We start from the raw sequence: 14000 nt of genomic DNA, 5'->3' as shown, positions 1-14000 counted from the left end.
CCCCTTTTAAAAAAAGTTAATTAACTAAGGAGACATTATCAGTTATGATAATGAGCTTGACAAAATAAAAATCTAGGTGAAAATAGTAAAGATTTTATTGCAAACATGTTAAACTGTGTCATTTCCATCACAGGATGCTATTAAATGTATAATGCACATTAATTTATGATTTGATGGAAATGACACTGTGTTTGAAATATTCACATCATTCAGTAAATGTGGCAGAATTTTACACATTTATACACAGTCTGTATGTGTGTACTCTGTCTGCACACTGCCTAATGGGGCAGAGTGTCTGACCATGTAAAATCCACTGAAGGAATGGAGATACAGCACTAACTTTAAAAATAGTACTTAGTGCCATCTAGGTGATGTCCTTCGGCCTATAATTAGTGAAATAGCCTCTCTTCTGAAGATTGAACAGTGCCTAAAGGCAGTGTATAAAACTTTAATGTGTTTTGGATGCAGCTCTTATAATGATTTGACCTTGCTCATGATTGCAGCAACAAGGCCTGAATTACATTTCTAGAGATTTCTTGCTGAAAAAAAAAGAAAGAAAACAATTTATCTTTTTAAAACACAAAAAAGGCCAAAGACAAATGGTGCAACATCAAGCAATTCTTCTCTCAGAGTGACTTAATATACAGAGATATGGAGCAGATAATACAGTCAATATTTTGTATGCTCATATTTTAGGGAGTAACAAGAGATGTGGGTCACAAATGAATAGTTTATTCTTGAAGACAAGTCATTGGCTCACATTCTTAGACACATTCATATTCTCAAGCTCTTTTATTCTATTAAACCTGTGATCTAGATGAGTACTATTTACGTTGATTTTTAAATCATTTAAATAATGAGTTTTTTAAAAAGAATGAATAAAATATGCATAATATTACAGAGTTTTTCATTTTATAGAATTTTATAAAACCATGTATTTTATGTTATATATGGGGGGAAATTTGGAAAAAATTGAATGTATATTTAAAAACCAGAATATATTAGAATGATACAAAGCATACAGTACCTACTGTTTTATTGAAATATGGAAGATATGCCTGAGCATTTTTTGTACAACTATATATTTGAATTTACAACCGTATTCAGATCAAACCTATTTTTTAAATGCCATTGAGAGTTTATAATTAAAGTTATAATTATATTCTGGTTTATAATTATATATACTGGATTTGCATTTATTCTAGATTTATAACTGTGCATGTATACATATTCAGAATTTGCAATAATGTAGTCATTTACATTTATATTTTCAAGTTGACAAATATATTTGCAGGATTTATAATTTTATGGTCAGATTTACATGTATATATTAAGTTTTACAACTATATATTTGGATTTTCAACCATGTTCAGATCAGACTTATTGTTAACTGCCATTTAGACTTTATAATTATAGTATAGATTCTGATTTATAACTTTATATTCACGATTTGCATTTTTATATTCAATATTTATAACTGTGCATGTATATTGAGGATTTATAATTATGATTTACATTTATATTTCCAGTTGTACAACTATATGTTCAAATTTACAGCTATATATTCAGGATTTATAATAATATAGTCCGGTTTATATATTTATTATAGTGTAGATTCTGATTTATAACTTTATATTCACAATTTGCATTTTTATATTCAATATTTGTAACTGTGCATGTATATTGAGGATTTATAATTATGATTTACATTTATATTTCCAGTTGTACAACTACATGTTCAAATTTACAGCTATATATTCAGGATTTATAATAATATAGTCCGGTTTATATATTCAGGGTTTTCAGTGTTTCTAATTATATATTCCAATTTGTAACTATTATTCAGATTTGATCAAATTATTGCATTACAAACCTAATGAACAATATGAAATTAGCTTCTGTTTGCACGTGACCTCTGTATGATGGTAGTACAGAGTCTTTTATTCAAGCAGTTGAGCATGTTCTAAACTCCCAGAGCTGTTAAATGGCAGCATGCAGTGCTTTACTTTAGCAGAGTATCATTTTACAAAGGATTGTGTTTGCCTGAGCATTGGATTTCCCTGGTGGATGTCTAGAGCATTCTCATGTCCCAGTGTTGTCACAGGTTGAGCCATCCTCTCAGGTTCCTTCAGGGCCTCAGTGAAACACAGATAGTAAATCAACAGAATTGCAGTGAAAGCATTGAGGAGAATTCATACTATGCCGTAAATAAAAGCCAGCATTTTTCGTTGCTGTGTTGAATCAGACTTCATGGCTGAGAGGAACAAGAAAAAAAAGACACTTAAAGCTGGAGATTTGAGAGCAGAGATGCATCTTTCTGCATCTTTTGATGTTTGATGATCTGATGTATCTCTCACTCTCACTAATGTGGGAGTAAACCGTAGTCATTTTATTGGTTAGTAGTTAGTACTCCACTCTAGTTTCCATATCACTTACTTTGTTTGGTGAAAAAGTAGATGTTTAAGTAGATAGTTTACCAGCTGCTCTGTTTATACAACAAAAGCATACAGTGACCACTGACCAGGGACAAAAAAGCACCATAAAAGTGGTTCATACAGTTTGTGCAGCATATTCAAAATCTTCAGAAGCTGAAATATACATATATTTAATATATAAAAGTAAAGTTGTTATTCACTAAAATGACTTTCAAATTTCATTCACATTTCATTCAGTCAATCACATTTACATACATTCAAACATGGTCTGTAAAAATGCCAAATGCTATTGATTTTTGCATGCTTTATAGCCAGTTATGACGCACCAAGTTTGAATAAAGAGAAACAGATTTCATCAAATTTTTCAGCGATGTGTTCCTCAGACAAGTTATCAATATACACTACCATTCAAAAGTGTGGCGTCAGGAGGACTTTACATTCTCTTGAAGATTTTAATACTTTTATTTAGGATGCAATGATTGACAGTAAAAACATTTATATTGTTGCAAATACAATTTCCAATAGATGCTGTCCTGATGAAAATTTCTATTCACAAAAGAATCCTGAAAAAAGTATCGCCGTTTGCGCAAAAATATGAAGCACAACCATTTTAACATTGGTAATAATAATAAGAAATATTTCTTGAGCATCAAAACAGCATTTTAGAATGATTTATAAAGGGTCGTGTGACACTGAAGACTGACTGTTGAAAATTGTGCTTTAACAATTTTACTATATTTTTACTGTATTTTTGCTCAAATAAATGCTGCTTTGGTGACCATAAGGGACTTATAAACCATTAAAAATAACACCAAACTTTTGAACAGTAGTGTAGCTCGCATGAGGATGATGAAAGAATTTTTATTTTTGAGTGAACTTTTCCAATAAGCTTGTATTGTCTTTTCATATTTTCTTGCCCTGAGGAGACAACAAATGTAGAAAAACTTGAACAGTGCAAATGAGGTTATATACTCTGAGCAGAGTTTTCTTTAAATCTGAAGCCACTGACTTCACCATTATCCGGTCCCATTTAGTTAACTGTCACTGTGTCCCTATACCAGCTGCGAATCCAAACTGTGCTTCGGGCAATAATTTGCTGGGCTGTCCCTCAGTGAGGCCAGGCTCTTCCAAATGGTGTTTTTATACAAAAAATCACAACAGAGCACCCTTCTGTGGGATATAAGAGAATGAAAGAGAACTGAGGATAAAGTGAACACTATTTATATATTAATGCATACTGTCCTTGCCTCTCCCTTCCACCATGTGAAAGCCTGAGAAAGTAGAATGGTCAGAGTTCTTCTCACTAGTCATAAGCGTTGTGTGTGAGAGAATCAGACAGGAGTACTATGATTGTGTGGCTGCGCCCTAGAGATTGGGGAGGATTTTTTCCACAATTCAGCTGTGAGCTGCCATCTGGGAAAGCGGGTCAGCATGGGGAGGAAATAGATTTATAATGTCTCAGTGAAATATACATGTACAGGAGTGATCCATCATGATTCTGAAGATGGTCATGCATGACTGTGAGACATCTGATGAAGTCTAGTTCTCTTGATTATAGCAGATGTTTTTGTCACGTGTATGTTCCCGTTGAGTTCCTGTTTTCCTTATTTGGTCCTTCCTGTTCCTGTCCCAATGTAGTTTGATTTGTTCCAGGTGTGTCTCATTATTAGTTATCCTCATCACCTGTCTGCCCCTCGTCATCTGCCCTATTTAGTTCTAGCCCGTTCTGTTCTCCCTTGTCTGGAATTGTTTGTCAACTCTTTGTGCTACGTGTGATTCCCTGAAAAAGATAATTAAACTCCTTTGTTTTGTACTCCTGGTCTCCTCGTTCCTCGCTCCGTGCTCTTCACACTACCACCAATCGTGACAGTTTTATAGTAAATGTTAACTATCATTTTTGTATTAGGTATTTTAAGATATTTATTACACATTAAAAAATGCACTACAGTTCAAAAGTTTAAGGTTGTTAAGTTCTTTTGAAAGAGGCCTCTTACGCTCACTTAAAAATACTGTAAAAACAGTAATATTGTACATTATTATTACAATTTGAAATAAATGTTTTCTATTTGAATATATTTTAAGATTTAATCCTTTGGCAAAGCTGAATTTTCAGCAGCTATTACTTCAGTCTTCATGTCACATAATCCTCCAGAAATCATTGTAACATTTCTTATTGTGATGTTGAAAACAGTTGTGCTGCTTAATATTTGTGTGAAAACAGTGAAACATTTTTTTCAGGATTTTTTTTTTATTATTCTTTGAATTGAAAACACCGTTTATTTGAAAATAAATCTTTTGTAACATTGTAAATGTCTTTACTGTCACTTTTGGTCAGTTTAATGCATCCTTGTACAATTATTTAATTAATTTATTAAAACAAAATCTTATTAATCAGTAGTGTACATGTAACAAATAAAGATGCTTTGAATATGTAATATTTATAGTAAAAATGATTTACAATAAATTTGAATGTAATAGAAAACTTTAAATGTGAATATTAGTTCATGATTTGCTTTGCCTTTGATACTTTGATCATATAAAACCCAAAAATGTAATTGTGGAAACAAAACATTGTCTCAATAGTGTCACACAGTATAAGTAGTTCTTTAAAAAAAAGTATTAAAATGTATTGCTGCCTTTATATTGTAAAAAGGTTTTCCTCACAAGGGAATCATCATATTTGGGAGTCCTTGGTATCAAAACTTGAAAACCCCTTGCATAGGCTGTGAATTCCCATAAACTGTATCATTGGTGTGTTTTCTCAACAGGATTCTGACCGTAGTGGGGCCAGACTTTGATTTGCGGACACTCAGGGCAGTAAGAGTCTTGCGGCCACTCAAACTGGTGTCTGGAATTCCAAGTAAGTTGTATTAAAAACAATCTTTTTTGCAAACAAACAAATAAATAAGAGGATACGTTTAGAAATCGTTTTTGATAAATTGTTACCCAGATTACTAGTCTTTGCATTTAGTTGTCTAATTGATTGACCGTTATTACTATTTATAACTTGCAGTACATACTGTATGTTCTCTGTATGTGATTAGGTCTCCAAGTGGTTCTGAAGTCCATCATGAAAGCAATGGTTCCTCTGCTTCAGATTGGCCTTCTGCTCTTTTTTGCTATCCTCATGTTTGCCATCATTGGTCTAGACTTTTACATGGGCAAGTTTCACCACACCTGCTTCAGAAACGATACTGGTATGTGAGCTTTAGCATGCTAATGGAGCTTGCGATTTCAGTTTATTGTGTTTATAAGCACTCATACGCTCTTAAGTTGCTGTAAAGATCGCTGTGATAGTTTACGGCTGACAGTAATGTTGTTCTATAAGGGGAACAGGCAGCTGACTTTCCATGTGGGATGGAACCTCCAGCACGGACGTGTGAAGGCGACACTGTTTGTAGGGTTTACTGGACCGGTCCAAACTTCGGCATAACAAACTTTGACAACATCCTGTTTGCTGTGCTCACCGTCTTCCAGTGCATCACTATGGAAGGATGGGTGGACATCCTTTACAATGTGAGTGTAATACTAATAGCTTATTGCCTATTTACAGTTAAACAAATTAAGAACAAAAATTATTCTCCTTCAGCTGTTTTGTGGACTTCACTACAAAAGAGAATATTGTCAATTTTACAGTAGTTTAAAATTGGACTTTTTGTTTTTTTTTGTTAAAACCTAAAAGTTGTCAGTGTATCTTTTACATACACTACTGTTCAAAGCTTTGGGGTCAGTAAGATTGTTTAAAATGAGTACTTTTGGCCAAAGGTGTCAGTAAAGACATTTATAATGATCTTGAGAAAAGAAAAGACTCTTGAGAAAAGCATATCACAGTTTCCACAAAAATGTTAAGCAGCACAACTGTTTTTAACAATGATAATAATATGAGATGCTACTTGAGCAGCAAATCAGCATATTCAAATGATTTCTGAAGGATCTTGAGACACTGAAGACCAGAGTAATAGCTTCTGAAAATTCTGCCTTGCCGTAACAGAAATGTATTAAAATAGAAAACAGTTATTTTAATATTGTAATAATATTCGACAATATTATTGTTTTTGATCAAATAAATGCAGCCTTGGTGGGCATAAGAGACTTCTTTTAAAACATTAAAAAAAAAAAACTTACCAACCCCAAACTTTTGAATGGTAGCCTAGTGTATATGCATTTAAACTGTACAGTCTTTCCATTCTGGGAAAACGTCCTGTTTCAAAAGGAAATAATATGTCAACACAGGAAAGAAAACAGCTTGTTTTTGTTGATACCACAAAAATTGAGTGATGGGAAACAAAGTGGTAGCTCATTTAAATAATCCCACAGCAGATCCAGGTAAGGTTGTATAGAATTTCCATTTCCATTTCCATATTTAATTTTTTTCATGAACCAAAACGTCAAAATAGCTAAATAATTTTGACATGTATGCATAGTGCTCTCATTTCATGGGCCTCTTATAAAATAATACAGAGCCAGGAGAGATAGGCACTATGTCCAAATTGAATTTTTGCCCAAAGCTGGATTTAAGTTATATTTATGATCTAGAATTAACAATCACAGTTAATGTGGCCCCGAAACCATTTAGTATTTTTAGACAATGAACAGTCATGAATAAGCTGCTAGTCTTCTAGTCCCTGTCATCTGTTTACTGCTCTTCTCGAATCATCGTCTGAATGTCATGAAGCACCAGGCTGTGCATTAGTCTCTGATGCCTTGCTGCTTGGAGATTCTGACCTTCTTTGAACCCTGTACTCTCAGAAGTATTACTACGTTGCTGCAGTTATTCAGGATCATAGACACCTGCCACCCAGTTTAGACACCACAGAGTCTGAACACTGTGCCATGAAGAGGTGATCCAGACTTTTGATTCCCATTTAAAGTCTGGTCCACTTTTTATTCTGACCGAGAAGTGTCTACTTAGAGGGGAAGAGTCCATATGAGTGACATCTGCATGTAGGGCTGGGCGGTATGACGGTCGTTATCGTGCCTATCCTTAGAGATTTTGCTATATTGTGTATTCCGCGGTATGCAAATATATCTGCGTAACATAGTACTGAGAAAATAAAGATCGCACACTTGGTAGAGTTATTAAGTGCAATAAGCAGTGAAAAAGAACTCAATGTGGTGCTCAAGCTGACTGACACACAGCCGAAGCATGCGGACTGAAAGCCCCTCTCTTGATAGAATGCGGTCGCGAAAACAGATCTCTTTTGTGTTTTATTGTGCTTGAATGGTCAAATATGCACACTGTAATGTCATAATGCCCGTCGTGTGGAGTATTCAAGTAAACACAGTCGGTTAGATGTTAAATAAATGTAAAACAATTGGTTGAAAACCGGATGTGTTTCAGTATATTGGATCCGTGCAGTCGGTCTTAAAGGGACAGCAGCCTTATTTACCTGCTGCTGTCTGTCATTATTAATGTTAATCATGTTTGATTGATACAGTGAAGACTATGCAGTGTTTTATTTATACACTTTATTCAATTTCTGTAATATTTCTCACTACATGTTAAATAAACCTAGCCTGCTGTAGCTGAATAAATTAAAAGTTTATTTCATATTTATTTGTTCTGTTGTGCTGTTTAATAACAAAAATGAAATAAAAATAGCTATATCGAGGTACATATCGTTATCGTGAAATTTCTCATACCGTGAAATAAGATTTTGGTCATATCGCCCACCCCTAACTGTATGACTAGTTTGCTTTTTTTGTGAGATGTTTAGTGACGGGCAAATCTGAAATCGATGATACCACAATAAAGTGGTAGCTCTTTCAAATAATGGCACGGCAGATCTGAAAAAAGGTAGTATAGATGAAAATATGTGTAGAAAATGTGTAGAAAATGTTTGTTTTTTTCAAATTTTTGTCAGTTAAAATAGTTCATCTGATTTTAAATGCTTCCAGTGAGGCAATGATGTAACTGTCACCTTTAATCTTGTACATAATGATACTATAGAGAGCCTGATGGGACAGATGTTTTGAAATAACCTTTTGACATGTCTGAGTCTTAGTTAGTTGAACCTTTTTGTTTTATCCCTAGATAAAACAAATAAAAAGCAGATTTACACAATCGTTCTGAAGTTTGGGGTCAGTATGTAAAGACTCGTGGTGTTACAAATAAATGCTGGCCTTTTGAAATTACTGTTCATGAATCTGGGAAAAAAAGTATCACAGTTTCCGCTATTGACACTGGTGACAAGAATTATGAAATTTCTATGGTATCAAAAATGTTGATGTCATGAAGACCTTATTTAAATCAAAAATAACTATATTGTGATATATATTGTGACCGTGAAATACAATTACTCATATTGTTTGGTCATATCGCCCACCCCTAACTGTATGACTAGTTTGCTTTTTTTGTGAGATGTTTAGTGACGGGCAAATCTGAAATCGATGATACCACAATAAAGTGGTAGCTCTTTCAAATAATGGCACGGCAGATCTGAGAAAAGGTAGTATAGATGAAAATATGTGTAGAAAATGTGTAGAAAATGTTTTTTTTTTTTCAAATTTTTGTCAGTTAAAATAGTTCATCTGATTTTAAATGCTTCCAGTGAGGCAATGATGTAACTGTCACCTTTAATCTTGTACATAATGATACTATAGAGAGCCTGATGGGACAGATGTTTTGAAATAACCTTTTGACATGTCTGAGTCTTAGTTAGTTGAACCTTTTTGTTTTATCCCTAGATAAAACAAATAAAAAGCAGATTTACACAATCGTTCTGAAGTTTGGGGTCAGTATGTAAAGACTCGTGGTGTTACAAATAAATGCTGGCCTTTTGAAATTACTGTTCATGAATCTGGGAAAAAAAGTATCACAGTTTCCGCAAAAATAGTAGAAAATAAAATCACAGTTTTCTACAATCAGAAATGTTCCTTCAGCACCAAATCAACATATTAGATTAATTTCTGAAGGATCTTGTGATGCAAAAAATTCAGCTTTGCAATCACAGGAAAAAAATAAACATTTTAAAATGTTAAAATAAAACGTTTATTTTAAATTGTTATAATATTACTGTTTTTACTGTATTTTTGATATAAAATAAATGTAGTTTTGGTGAGCAAAAGAGACTTATTTCAAAAATCTTACTGATCCCAAACTTTTGAACGGCAGTGTATCTCATAACAATGTTAGCAAGTGTAACATTTGAGCATTTATTTTATTAGTGTAAGTATATAATATTTCAGTGTTTAATCAAAGGATGGCTCCGTCTGTGGATGCATCCATGGGTGTTGTTTTTTCTTTTGTAAACGGTGTTTAGAGTTGGTGCTGTCAGTTAAGCAGTGAATTATGTTCACTTCATTTTTGATCTATAGGAGGCTCTGGTTCATCTTCCTTACACCAGCATGAATAATCTCTATGTCTGGTTTTTTAATTACCTAGTGTCTTTCCTTCCTCTCACCAAGACCAAAAATATCATGATTAATCACAGTGTCCTATGAAGCTATTAGTGTTGAATTTAGCCCTGTGGTTCTGGAGGATATATAGAATATGTGAGTGGACTGCTATCCATCATGAAGAGAGAGAATGTGTCTCACAGAAAGGTAATACGAATCGAAGATCTTTAGGAAGTGTTCGAAAGGCTAATGTGGGACATATTTGATTGAGCTGTTGAGAAGGAGAAGAAGCTGTGGTGGCTTGTCTCATTTTCATGTCATTACTTTAAAATCCTGTTGCTAATAGCCTCTTGCTGTCTTGCTGATGGTTCCGGAAGCTCACGATTAAGGAAAAATACACACACTGACAGGAATCTGTATGTGTGATCATTTATTAGACATCCGTATAGTGGCACGAGACTTAAATCTAATGGTGATTCTATTCAAGTTAATAAAACAAGCAGTGTGCATCAGACAACAACAAAAAAATAGACTTTATATATTATATATATGCATACATGAATGGATTGGATTAACTAAACATTTTATATATTATTTTTTATATATTGTAAATATATTATTACTATATATTTTATGAATCTTTTTAAAGTTATTTATTTATCTGTTTATTTATTCATCCTTTTAAAAAGTACTTTTACAAAAGCTGCTTTGTACGCTCAGTGTGCAGTTAGCTTTGTCCTCAGATGGTATGGACAGTATATATATTGGTTTAATTGAATGATAAAGCTGACATCTGGTCCTTGAAGTGGTAAGCAGCATTTGGAATGACAGAGATGAGATAGACGGATAGAGGCTAATGGTCCTGTGGTTAGCTAAGGGCTATTGCAACACGATACTGCACTAGGCTAATGGAGGAGGCCGGTCTGCTGGGGCTATGTGTTGCCTTTTGATGGTTTTAGTAAAGTAAGGGGGAATGTGCTTTTTTAAAAAATATATAATTTATTGAGGGAGAGGCAAATATGACTGAGCTGCTACCTTTTCTGTTCTTAAAATGATTCTCTTCGCACTGACCTTTCAGAAGTTTCCTCAAAACCCTTATAACTCATCAGTTGCCGTTTTTTTTTTTTTAAACAACAATGGTCAAAAATAAAGAAAAGGTTTTGTTAAAGGGATAGTTCAGAGAAATGTATGTTTACTCAAACTCATGTTGTTCCAAACCTATATTATGTTCATTCATCTTCAAAATACAAATTAAGATATTTTTGATAAGACCTGAGAGATTTCTGTCCCTCCATTGAAAGCCCATTCCACCAAAGTTTGATACTTCCAAATGTTCATAAATAGATCACAAGTTTAATCCAAGTCTTTTGAAGAGACACAAATTCTTCATGAATGGGTTTAATTTAGGCTTTTGTTCATATATAAACATCGGTCAATGCACAGGCATAGAGCTCATCAAATGTGAACCTGGACCACAAAACCACTCTTAAGGGTAAATTTTTTGAAACTGAGATTTATACATCATGAATATACATCAGCTGAATAAATAAGCTTTCCATTGATGTATGGTTTGTTAGGATAGGACAATATTTAGCCGAGATACAACTATTTGAAAATCTGGAATCTGAGGGTGTAAAAAAAAATATTGAGAAAATCGCCTGTAAAGTTGTCCAGATAAAGTCCTTAGCCATGCATATTACTAATCAAAACTGAAGTTTTGATATATTTACGGGATACGGTAGGATATTTACAAAATATCTTCATGGAACATGATTTTTTCTTAAAGCTGCAGTCCGTAAGTTTTGCCTCTTTGTCGCCATCTCTGTTTGAAAACCTGCAATTGCAGCTGTTAGCGGAATTATCTTCCTTGCGTGGGTTGTACTCTGGCACGGCTCCAGCGCGGATTAATCGAATGTTTTGAGGAGTATCTGTGTCTGGTAGTCAGTCACCGCACCGTTGTGGATATTCACTGTATTTCGCAATCACAGATTCTAGCCTACGTCTTGGAATATATGACCCAAATAAGAATTTTCACCGGATATTGTCATCTGAACAAGTAACAGCGTGTGGATGCTGCACACTGGTGGTTGTTGAGGAGATTCCCCCCTTCTATGTAAAGCGCTTTGAGTGCCCAGAAAAGCGCTATATAAATGTAAGGAATTATTAAGGAATTAAGTCTGCCACGTTTGTTCTGACCAACTGAGGAAAAAAGCATTACTATAAATCGCGCTACCAATGGTGATTTATTAGCCATTTATTATATCACATCAAACCATGCAAATTATTATTATTGTTATACTTTATTCTCAAATTGTTAATGTTAACATCAGCATTACGTGACTATGTGAATATAGTGTGTATTAGTGTGTAGATTTCAATTTCTGTACAGTCTAATCTCTTATTGTCATACCATTTGAAATATTAAGAAATTCTTTTAACCCAAAAAGCAAATTATGCTCTCTTCAAACTGGTTGTCTTTAAAATACAAATCGTGTGTGATCCCAGGCTATCTGTAATTAGAAGCACATTTAAAACTGGAATATAATTTAATTTCATTCACATGTGTTTCATAAACACATAATCCTTTCTGGATTACAATCCTCCATCAGAATGATACATTTAATTATTCTGACTGCTGTGAGAAAAGGCTATAAACGATCGACCACCTGCAGGATCCTCTCATGCGATAGCCTAGTAGCTGGGACAACTTCTTTATGTTAACAGACGTGAAGTAATGACGCAGCGGCATGCTCGAATTTCCCGCGAAAACCTACCTGTACCACTCAAATTAGAAAACATTATTATAAGCTAACCGTTGTGAATCGGGCTAAAGTAAGGCGATAGTTTTGAACACTGGCTGGTTATGTACTTGCTCAAATGTTGATTTTGGATAAATTTTAACCAAAAAAAGTTAAGGACTGCAGCTTTAATAGCCCAATGATTTTTGGCATAAAAGAAAAATCGATAATTTTGATCCATACAATGTATTTTTGGCTATTGCTAGAAATATACCCGTCCAACTTAAGACTGATTTTGTGGTCCAGGGTCACAAATATAGTAAACATTGAAGCTCAACAGTGTTTGCTTGATGCAACAGGACAAACCTTATTGGTTCTTGCTCATCAAGCAAGCATCAAGTTATTTTTTTGCCATGAAGTTTTGTCATCATTTCAGGTGAGTAAATGATGACAATTATCATTTTTGTCTGAACTCTTCAACCCTTCATCCAGTCAAAAACTGTTGAACTGTTCTTGCCATGTATTGGAAAAGTGTACATTGATACAAGCCTAAAAATAGTGAAGCATGAACACAAATACATGCTGTTGTAAATAGAGAGAAAGCATAGTATTCCAGTCTGACTGTGCAGAAGATCTTCTTGTCGGATGAAGTGATGACTAGATGAGGTGGAGGTTAGTCTCTAGGGAGTGCTCTAATGGTATACTCACCATATATCTCATCTCCCTGTTCACATCTTCACCAGGGACATTCCCTGACAGCTCTTTAACCTCAATGAGCAGACAGAGAGGGAGAGAGAGAGAGAGATGCACAGAAAGAAAAGGAAAGAGAATATAAGAATACCTCTGCTTTGCTTCTAATGGAAAAATCACATCAATTTATATTTCTGTAACATCAAGTCATTAAACAGTCCCACACACTCATTTTGCTAAGCAGGTATTGCATAAATATGCTACTACTGTGCTAGTTATTTTCAGGGACAGCAAGTTCTCATTCGGTCTTAAAGAGCAATTATGCGTGCTAACGTTGGCCGTCTCCTCTCTAATTAGGTCTCCTCACTACAGATTCCAGGCTGAAAAGCAGAATATATGTATCAAATCAGTGGCTTCTCTCCGGAGATCGATATGCTTCCCCTTGGTTCATCATTTTCTCATTTCTAATGGAGCTCTGATAGGCCCCAATCAGTGCGCAGCTCATTTGCAAGAGTAGCCAGAGAAATGGCGTAATGTCTCTGCTATATTCTACTCAGACATCAAGTTATTTTTGGGGCATGTGCATTACATTTTTCAAAACTCTCTGATTATTTCATAACCACTTATGTTAATTTCACACACTACCGTTTTAGACCAGTGACCAGATTCATGAAATATTCTTAAGAATAAAATTTGCTTCTTATTTTCTGACTGTAAAATAAACAAATAAATGATGGAAAATATATATGAGCTTCTTCGTATTTAAAAGAGGTTAATAAATATATATATATATATATAT

At 34.2% G+C, this 14000-nt stretch overlaps 1 protein-coding gene across 1 annotated transcript in view; it reads left to right on the top strand.

Moving 5' to 3' along the window:
- LOC107757972 (voltage-dependent N-type calcium channel subunit alpha-1B-like) overlaps positions 1–14000 on the top strand; it is a 109065-nt gene that overhangs the window by 20306 nt on the left and 74759 nt on the right. The window contains 3 exon segments of the mRNA XM_016575584.1: positions 5204–5295; positions 5480–5632; positions 5764–5951. Coding sequence (XP_016431070.1) covers positions 5204–5295; positions 5480–5632; positions 5764–5951 — 433 coding nt within the window.

The sequence above is a fragment of the Sinocyclocheilus rhinocerous genome, unplaced genomic scaffold (genome assembly GCF_001515625.1).
Source record: "Sinocyclocheilus rhinocerous isolate Xijiao unplaced genomic scaffold, SAMN03320098_v1.1 scaffold1948, whole genome shotgun sequence".
In the NCBI taxonomy this organism is placed as follows: Eukaryota; Metazoa; Chordata; class Actinopteri; order Cypriniformes; family Cyprinidae; genus Sinocyclocheilus; species Sinocyclocheilus rhinocerous.
The sequence above is the reverse complement of the archived record's forward strand: the minus strand, read 5'-3'. Positions and strand labels throughout refer to the sequence as shown.